The 10,130-nt window shown below is 40.1% G+C and overlaps 1 protein-coding gene across 4 annotated transcripts in view; it reads right to left on the bottom strand.

The window, feature by feature from the left end:
* Positions 1–2,148: 2,148 nt before the first annotated feature.
* Positions 2,149–10,130, bottom strand: part of FAM53A (family with sequence similarity 53 member A) — a 68,425-nt gene continuing 60,443 nt past the window's right edge. For all 4 annotated transcript variants that reach the window (XM_061994068.1, XM_061994065.1, XM_061994066.1 and 1 more), the window contains exon 5: positions 2,149–3,347. In XM_061994068.1, coding sequence (XP_061850052.1) covers positions 3,021–3,347 — 327 coding nt within the window. In that variant the 3' untranslated portion in view covers positions 2,149–3,020. The remainder of the gene's footprint in view (positions 3,348–10,130) is intronic.

Below are 10,130 nucleotides of genomic sequence, written 5' to 3'. Positions count from 1 at the left end.
TTTGCAAACCACCACCTGTACTTGCCCAACAGCCACAACATTTTGATCCTACAGTTGAGGGCAGCAAAGGTGCCAAATTCACCATCTGTGAGTCTCTTTAGGAGTAAGACTTCAGATCTGGTGGGGGATGCGAATCCAGAGCCTCCCTCACACCTGAAGGAAACTTGAACAAACAATTCCTTTTGCTCATGGTTCTCAGGGAGGATTTACAGTAGTGTCTGCAGATAAAGTGCACACATTTCCTTTCAGCAGATTTCATTTGTCAGTGCTACTGCACAGCTGCTCAACTACTGATTTTACTGCCACCCACTAACGAGAGCCTAAACTAGATAATTACTACTTCCTACTTTCATTAAACTTGTTCTTCACTATCTAAAACCACTCCTTTCTGTTTGTTTCCACAAAAGGGCTATTCGGGGGTTTTAACAAGTGGCTTGCCAGGAAACCAAGTCCTGTGTTATCCACATGCAAATGGATCTGTACCTTCACTTGGGAAACCCCTTCCTACTCTGAGCATCAGGGTGGGAACTTGGCTCTGTCCTGAATGAAAACAGTGCAGTTACAAAAGGGAACTGGGAAACCTTGCCTTTGTGGCTACAAAAGTCAATTCATTGCAGTCAGACTATACTTCAGAGCTAGAATAAATATTATCTGGTCTTCCACTCCTACCTTTGCTCTGCCACCATCTTAACAGCTTCACTTCCCCTTTTTTCCCTTGACAAAGTGCCATCTTACCTCCTTTTATTCACACCCTTGGAGGTATTTGCTTCTTTTACTTCTTCCAGGAGCTCATCTTCCTTGGGGGAGGAAGAGCCAAATGGCTTGCCACATTAGCTTTCCCATTCCATGCCATTACACTTTTAACTAGAGTGCTTTCAAAGAGGTAAATTAGCTTTCAAGTGATCCCAGTTGGACTATTGGCCTTTGCTACAATCCTGCATTAAAGCTGATTCAATTTTACTTACCTCTAGTGTTCAATTAAAAAGAATACACAAAGAGGACTGTAGTTCTGCAACTAATAATTGCAGTCCAGGAGGGAGCTGGGTTGTTCCATTACCCACAATGACAGATCACCTCACTATAGCCCATTTCCCACCTCCCATGAGGAGAAGGAGCTGTATCTCCCTTGCTGCTCCTTGAAGGAGCTCTTTCTTGAGGAAGTAGCAAGAACGGTGATCCTGAGTGGCACAAGTTCATTCCCAATAGCTTTGTGCACTTCTACACCACAGCAAGCACCCATGGGTGAGATACACAGGCTTACCAGGAGCTTCTGAAGGAATGGAGTCTGTGCTCCAACAGCACCTCCTTTATTTACTCTTCTAGAAAAAGGAAGATGATTTTTGTCAACAGTGAGCAGCTTCACTTTCTCCCACACGATATGTACTAACATATCAAGAACCCAAGCAGCCTTTTCAGTGTTCTCACACCTCACTACACACACACAGCAGTATCAATATCACACATCACTGCCACTCATACATGCAGGAAGACTCAAACAAAGCAAGAAACTTTTAGAGCTTCTTGCTGGCTCCCCTAACTTTTATAACTTTACAGAGACATTGAGTTATGTAAACTGGTTGGGTAATTAAAGGCCCATTCTCTTTAAGATGAAAGGCTGACCCTAACCACAGGGATGGAGCCTGTGTCATACCTTGGCACAGCTTTTGTCCTAAACCACGAGCTCTTTATTTCATATTGCCATTAGCTGACTTCAAATATGTTGCTGTATTTTGGTTTTATGACACAAGTTACAGGAGGAGATGGCTCAAGCAGATATGATGCAATGAAACACCACAATCTAAGCTTCCCCAATTCTACCCTATTTAAAACCATTTGGAGATTAATCTCCCCCTTGTTGAGGAAAATGCTTGTTGTAGCTGAACTCACAAACTAAGTATGTATTGCAACAGTCTGCAAGCAAACTCATGTTACATGTGAGGTAACCACAGTGTATGCGATCATTGAGACTCTTCTGGGATCCAGTATGAGTTATACCCCAGCTCCCCAGACTGACTTGATGTCACTTTCTCTTCAGATGACCAGAAATCTGCTCTCCCCCTCCACCCAATTCTGCACGTTAGTGCCATATTACAGAATCTGCCACAGGCTACACATTTTCCACTAGTAAAATTCACAAGCAGACACAAGTGCAAAGCAAAATGTCATTTTATTTAATTCAAGGACTATTTTTCCTTCTAGTATTGCTGAAGGGATCACCTCCTGGGGAATTGATCATTACAAAGTCCCTGTCTAAAAGTTCAAGTGCTCTTGTTGTACATTCTTTTGAACCACAGAAAACATAATGACCAAGTAGGTGGGCAGCTACTCCAAGTTTTATCCCACCTAAATTAGCATTGCTTCAGGCTAGAAAACAATTCAAGTAGTAAAATAATGGAAAACCTTTAAGGTCACTACCATACTTTGATCAAAAGTCCTGAATGTATGAACAGAATATTTGTACATGTTATGAAGTGTTGTGAGTTGGTTTTTTTTGTTTAACCAGACACTGCTGAAGATGGCAGTTAAGTACTTTGGACCAGTTGTCAACCAGATATTTAAGAGTTCTATGTGAAGGTTTTATTACCAATTTCATTATGCAATTCACTTTTCACATTAAGCTCTTTAACAAAAGCAACATGTACCCGCACCAGAATCACTGTAGACAGATTCAGTTTTATAGAATGCCCTTCTGAAAATTCATTTCAAAATAGAGATGCTTTTTCTCCAGAACTGTAAAAGCCATAAAAATGCAAAATATCTGGTAGGAAATTTTTAATCAAAATTATCCCTTAATGTTCAAAATAACATTTAACCTCCTACTTTTTGTCGTTGTTGTCATCCACAATAGACTAAACAGGTAACAATGGTTCACGTTTTTTCCCCCACCTGAAACATTTCTTCTAACACAAGCCCAAGGTAGGCAATACAGAGATTCAGGGACATGGATTATGCATGGCAAAGGTAATCCTCTATCACTTTAATTTAGAACAACTCTGATTCTAGCACACAACTGTTGAGTCTCAGTTGTTTTCAATCTGCTCTAGGTCCAAGTCCCCGCAGTCTAGAGGAAAGATGCCTTCTTCAGTGCTCTCACAATCACTCGTGTCCTCATCGCTTTCGCACACGGCAGCTGCTTTCTTACAATCCCTTGTTTTGAAGCTACCTTGGCATGACCCATGATGCCTTACTTCATCCAGCTGTTCTTTCATCGGACTGGAACCAGGGGTGATGATGTTCATAAGATCGTTTGAGTCACATGGGGATGACACGATTGTCTTCATTTGTGTGTCATCATCATCATCATCTTCATAGTCAAGGGAGCAAAGACTTTTGGAATTTTTTAAAGTCTGCAATTAAAAAAAAGACACAGGAATATATGAACCATGACTTTATAGGAGGAGCAGAATAAATTCCTTAAATTCTTGAATGGATTGAGAGAATGTACTAAAAAAAAATAAATGAAGAGTACCACATCGTTTTGGTTGGAAAAAGACCTTTAGGATCCTCAAGTGCAACCACTCACCTCACACTGACAAGCCCATCACTAAATCACGTCTCTCAGCACCTCATGTTTAAATATCTCCAGGGATGGGGACTCCATCACCTCTCTGGGCAGCCTGTGCCAGGGGAGTTCTTCCTAATCTTCTATCTAAATCTCCCCTGGTGCAACTTGAACTCACTTCCTCATGTCCCATTACTCAGGAGTAACGTGTTTAAAGTAATCCTGGAAACATCAAGGGTATGGAAATAAAAAAAAAGAGGAAGGTATTTACTTACTACACAAACAGCTATTTTGCCCATGTAGATTCCTATTAGTGAGACTCCCAGTCTTCTTTTTCATGCACAAAGACTCAAAACCCTAGCTTTAGTTAACTACAGACACCCAGCCTGATGTATTTCCTTCCTGGCAAATCCAGAGCACAGCACTTGGTAACATCAGCATTTAGGTCAGACAGCTGCACTGCAGACTAGTTGACAATTAATTTCTCCCAAGTTCCCAAGTGTGCAGACAATGAGCCCTTAGGCATCACCTCAGCAAGAGTCTGCAAGGCAACTGGCACATTTAGGTAACCTCAAAACAGCTGAAAGCCAAGCTTCTAGAGAAGGCTTCTTGCTCCAGGATCATCTGTGTTTGCCTTACATCTGGGCACCATTTGAACAAGAGTTCAGGAATTTGAGCAATTCTGTTCAAGAGATGTATTAAAACAAAGGGCACTCACCTTTATTTAGATAAAGGAAAAATAAAAACTCAGTAAATGTGCTACCCCTCAGATAACAGAATCAAATGCTCAGGCTCCTCACGCAACTGTAAGGGGTCTTTGACTAGAAACCAGAAGCAGCATTTCAGAAAAAAGCCCACTATATAGACAGTAGAACTTAGGACTTCAGTAAGTGAGAAACTTCTACATTCTGTTTCATACAAGTACATAGTGCTCTGAACCCTTCCTCTCAGAGATAGCCAGAGCCAGGAGAATAAAGTTGTGCTGACTTCCAGTATCTTACTGGTTAAATGACTCCAGTCCCTCACACACAAGGAGATCCACAGGGAATGAAAGCAACTTTCACACCCATTTTCGGCTTCCTTCCCCAGTTTGTCATTTCTTAAGTATTTTATATTTGTTGATATATTCAGATGAAACAGGAACATTGCAACATTCTCAGTGTGCTATATTCCAGATGCTTTTCCAGAGCACTAGATAATCTTTCTGCTTCACCAGTGCACATCAGTTCCATATGAGCAACTTACCAATATCTTTGTGTGCTTTTTTAAACAAAATTTAACAAATTCAGAAGAAATCTGAGTCAGCCTTCACTGTATACAACTGGATGAATGAGAGAAGAGTGAGGAAATCTCACCAAAGGGATATGCCTGATCCCTTAGGGTGCATGTTCCATATGCAACATCTTGCAGACTCTCCACTCTGCAGATTCTTACAGCTCCTTAGACATCTCTACATCAAAGCTACATAGAAAGTTGATTTGAGGGAAAGCTCAGGCAAAGGCAAAAAGCAAAACACTCAAGTTCTGGAGTTCAATCAGAGCACAACTAGGCTGAGGAGCAACCAGGAGTACCAGTGTGGGGTGGTGGCTCACCACCACTCCTATGTCTCCATAGGTAAGACGGTGCAGCCTTCCTGAGGAAGGAACTGCAGGAACACACCTCAGTGCACCTCACTTCACCATTGATCACAGGTTTGTACCTTTCATATCTTACAATATACCCTAAGAGGCTTAGTTAACAAGCCATGGTTTTCAGGCCAGAGGGGTCTATAACAGATAATCTAGTTTGCTTAGACACAAGCTAGAGTTCATTTAGGAGCTCATTGTGTAACTCCAAGACCTGCATCCAAACATCACTCCAAACCTAACCTGTTGAGCACAGTTCTACCAGGAGGAATGCAAAGCCATTGTTAGCCATGTTTAAAACTCACATCCAGTTTTGCGTGGGACCAGTATCAAAACAGATTGATAGCCCTGCAATGATCAAAAAGCTTTCAATTCCCAGATGTCATTCTCCCATGAAAACAGTTTTGATATCAAACACATTGTTGTTTTCAAAACATTTCTACATAGCTCACGGTTTATTCAAGTACAAACATTTGAGCTCCTCTTTATGACTAAGAGGTGCAAATTTCTCTCATATTTACTTAAAAGCAAAACTGTGTATTTTTAAAGCAGAAAGTGTTGAAGGATATTTTTATCTTAATTCTATCTCACTGCTTTGAAAAAGAACACATTTCCTGTTGTGTCTCTCCATATAGGGGACAATATTTTCAGTTCTTTAAATCTCAGAGTAGGCACTGGGAAGGAAAGGAATCAAATAAAGGAAAGCTTTGAAAGTCCTGCTTTCAATGTTTTAGAAAGGAATTCCCCAGTCCCCCTTCAAAATATCTTGTATTCAATTTACTGCTAGAAATTAATCCAACCACACAGCTGTCTTTCTGGAAGGTTTGTGTACATAAATGGAAAATTGCCTGTTAGCTGTACTGGGCTGAAACCACTTGAATGGGAACTTTTAGCCAGTTTCAACACAACAGCAAGTGCATTCAACTGGTTCTTTGTTCACCCACTTGTCACGACTGCACCGAACTAAAAATAGGTGGATTTATTATCTCACAGCACAATCCCACTTCTTTCACAAAGCAAAAGGTAGAAATTGCAATGCATTCAAGCCCTCTGAACTGCAGCTTTACATGTTACACTGGTACAGTACCACACCTTTCAAGCACAATTGTGCTCAGTGGGGAGCCTGCGAGTACTTGCTCAATGGTCCTCATTTTATAAAGGATGCTGGACTAGCAAGACAAAAGAGTCCACAGTTGGCAATGGATAGAACTCAATCAGCTAAAAGTATTCTTTTGTGTGACTGAGGAAGAAAAAAAAAAAAAGAAGAAGAAAAAGAAACTCAGTTTTAAAAGAAGTGAGGCGATAAAATGTCTGAATATTAAGGAAAAAAAACTTTGTACTGAAAACAATGGCAGGGAAGGAAATAAAAGAAATCTCTCCAGACCACTGCCATACAAAGCAAACAAGAAAGGCCCAGAGTAGCCTGAAAGGAAGCTAATGTCTGTACTCTTCACTAAACCTCCAGTTCAGAAACCCGTAATACATCACTTTCCAAATATAAAAAGCAATAAAGAGGTTGTTTTTGTTTTACTAACAAAACTAGAGCATTTGCTACAGTAGTCAAGGGAAAAATAAGTCATTTACGTGCAGGAAAAGCTAGTGTATAATGGGAGCAGCAGTTCTCATGCTTCTTCCCCATGCCCCCACCATACACCAGTCCACCCATTTTCCCCCCCTCAGTGTGGAGTGGGGGTGGATGAGACAGCTACTCTGAGGAGGTGCAGCTGCAGCAGCTGGCAAAAAGCAAGGAGCAGGGGAAGCCTGAAACCACAAACCCTAAGCCCATCCTACTGCTTTCTCAGCACTCACCGTCCCACCAGGATGGGCTGCTCTCTGAAGTCATAGGCTTAGGAGAAGAAGGAACTCAGACTAATTTGACTAGTTACCTGGCTTGCTTTCTGTCCCATCCTGAGACTTGTGCTATGACTACCCTGCTTAAAGAGATACTGACACCCAGGGTTAGGTCTCTACCAGGTATATGAAATGTGTGTGTGATGCAGTGTTCCCATCACAAGGAGATCCTGAAATTCCCTGGGGTTTCAGCAACCAATCCAAGCATAAAACACTGAAGAGGCAGCCCAAACAAGGAGCAATACATGGCTTTTCTGGTTGCTTCCCTGTACTTAAGTCATTAGAGATGGGGAAGGAGCTTAAGCTACCCCCCAAAGAGGTTACATTTCAGCCTCAGTAATAATGAAATCCATCCATAGTACAAATTCATTACACTAGAGAGACATCATTTCATGAAGCTAAGAGGGAGCACTAAGGAAGAACTTGGAAACTGTCAAAAAGACTGGTCCCAGGCAGCTCATGGAATCATGCTGAAAACTGCCTTCTGAACACAGCATCACCTGAAATGACAGCCTACTACAGATGGACATGAACACATTCCTCCCTGAAAAAATGAGTTTTCACTTTATGAATGTAGTGACTTGCATTAATACCTGTGATGATTCCAGATGGAGACATGTACAGTGTCTACTACAAATCGTTAGAAGTCTCAACTGGTTATAAAGATCAAAACATATCCCCACCACAGTCCTAATCCCTGCATCTTCTGCTATACATAAGGCAAAAAAAAACCCCAGTAAGAAAATTGTTGTGTTTATGTAACAAACTATTAACCTTTCTGGGGAGTAAAGATCTTTATGTTTGACCCTGACTTTTCTGTCTTGACTAGTACTGAGCATTTATTGAACACTTCAGTGTTCACAGATAACCTCAGCTTTAAGAACCTGGCAGTTGAGTAGAAATACTGCTTCATTGGTTGAAGTACTGCTGACAGAACAAAAACAATGTAGTATTCTTCATAATCTTGCTAATGCACTCTAAAAGTTAAAGAGCAAAGTTAACTGGGAGAGAACTTCTCCCTGCTCAAATGAGAACTCAAAAGGCGGAGAAATCTTAAAGATCTTTTCCAACCAAAATTGTTCTATTGTTCTATGAAATACATTAAGTTTCTGAATTCAAGTGTCTCAAAATAATTCAGGTCAAAAATTTTTGCAGATTTTAAGACTATGTATTTGAAATAAACAAAAAAATAAGTAATTTTTCTTTTTCTTGCACTGAGCTGCAAACCAAGCGGTTAACAACACCATTTCTATTTATGTATTTTGTGGGAACAGAATCCAATCTCTAGAAAATTCCCAACACCTTCATGGGCAAAATTTAACCTCTGATCAAATTCACTTTGGGAACCAAACATGCTGTTTACTTGTTGTAGTCCTGCAGTTATCTCTCATTTCCCTGGAAGTTTGACGTGTTATTACATTCAAGAATGCAATGTTCATCTCATTATCTGGAACTAGTAAGTACAAGAACCATAGAATAACTGTATATGAATGAGAAAAAGCAATCAACCTTTACCATTGTGCCATGTAATTAGACACTTGCCTATAATAACCATTCCTTACATCAGAGAGAAAAATTATTGCTGCAAGTCTTGCAGTCAAATCAGGTAAATCCCACTTGCAGAACCAAAGACCTTGTTAAAAACCAATACGAGCGGACACGCAGCAACATGGCTATGACTTGAAATGAAAAAGTCATTCAGTATTTTGTCTCTACCATATCTTCAAAAGGTTATTTTCATTTTTTAGATGTAGGTGCACAGGAAGAGAAGTAAACTGACATCAACGCATTTCATATCAGATGCTAAACAGCATCATGAAGTAACAGTCTTTCATCTTCCACTAGCCAGACTGTTCTAGATTTAAGCATGCCGTTTTCTGGTGTAGTCTACCATGAAAGTTGATCTATTTATTGGCCTAGATTTTTATGTTTACATTTGAAATTGTGCCACAGTATCCCACTAAGTTTTGTTTATTACCTGTAAGAACTTGTGATTTCATTTGGCTTCTTACTTAGTGCTATTAACTGAAAAAAAAAATATAGGGCTTAAGAGAAATGTTCAGGTGAAATGCTGAATTTGTATACTTATATATGCAAGAACATGAGGCTGTTCATCATGTGAGAGAGCTGATAGAGCCACTGGAATAGTTAAAGTCTACAAGTGAGAAAAACAAAGTGCACAAAGACTTGGGGGGCCTGGGGGTGCAGTTCTCCTGAGCAGCCCACTGGTACTGCTGGGGACATTTTGGGAACTCACGTACCACAGCCTACTCGTTTGCCTAGGAAACTTTGAAGGATCCAATTAACATCATTGCGAACACAACACGTAATAAACAGGCACGTGGAAAGTCACAGGAGTGGTGATCCCTGATCCAGCACAGATTACAACCACCACAGATTAAGTTCAACCTGAACACCTGCTTTCCCCTTGCCCCAAAGTCAGACATAAAAATTATTAACAACAGGCACTCCACATATGAAATTACATTTCACACTCAAAGTAAATATCCTCTCTACATCTTTCCCTCAGTTTAGATGATCTTTGCAAACCATAACCAAGAAGAAAATCCACAGGCCCCTTCAGAGTTATTAGCTCACTCCCTCATGTCCCCTGTGTGCACATGTATGAATTTAAGTTCCAACATTAAGTAACATAAGAAACTAAGGAATTAAAGCAGATTGAAGAAAATTTTGCCAGTCTAAAGGTATTTCTCTAAACTGAATTTAGAAAGACAAAACACCACTGACACATTTTATTTATTCCTTTCATAATTAAGTTTCTGTCAGATAGAGGCAGCTTAGAGCAGGAAACATCGGTGCTGGAGTTCAGCAGTTTCTACAAGTCCAGAACCATTTGTCACAGGTTAACTTTGTTTCTAAAGACAAACTGGAAGCTAAGTGCATTAATGCAGCACTTCGTGCAATACAGTTGAGAACATGATTCAACAGCAACACTAACATGAAGGGGGTAAACATACATGTCAACTTTTTCCTTATATAAACCCCATGCCAACATTAACCTGCATTTTAAAAAGTTTAATTAAAGAAGTTTTATTAAGATGTTGGCATCTTACATTTACTAATCCAGTGAATTTGTAAGCTGCAACCTTTTACCTTTCCTGTTTCAGTAAGTATAAATTATGCCATCTTTT

The sequence above is a fragment of the Colius striatus genome, chromosome 3, assembly GCF_028858725.1.
Source record: "Colius striatus isolate bColStr4 chromosome 3, bColStr4.1.hap1, whole genome shotgun sequence".
In the NCBI taxonomy this organism is placed as follows: domain Eukaryota; kingdom Metazoa; phylum Chordata; class Aves; order Coliiformes; family Coliidae; genus Colius; species Colius striatus.
The sequence above is the reverse complement of the archived record's forward strand: the minus strand, read 5'-3'. Positions and strand labels throughout refer to the sequence as shown.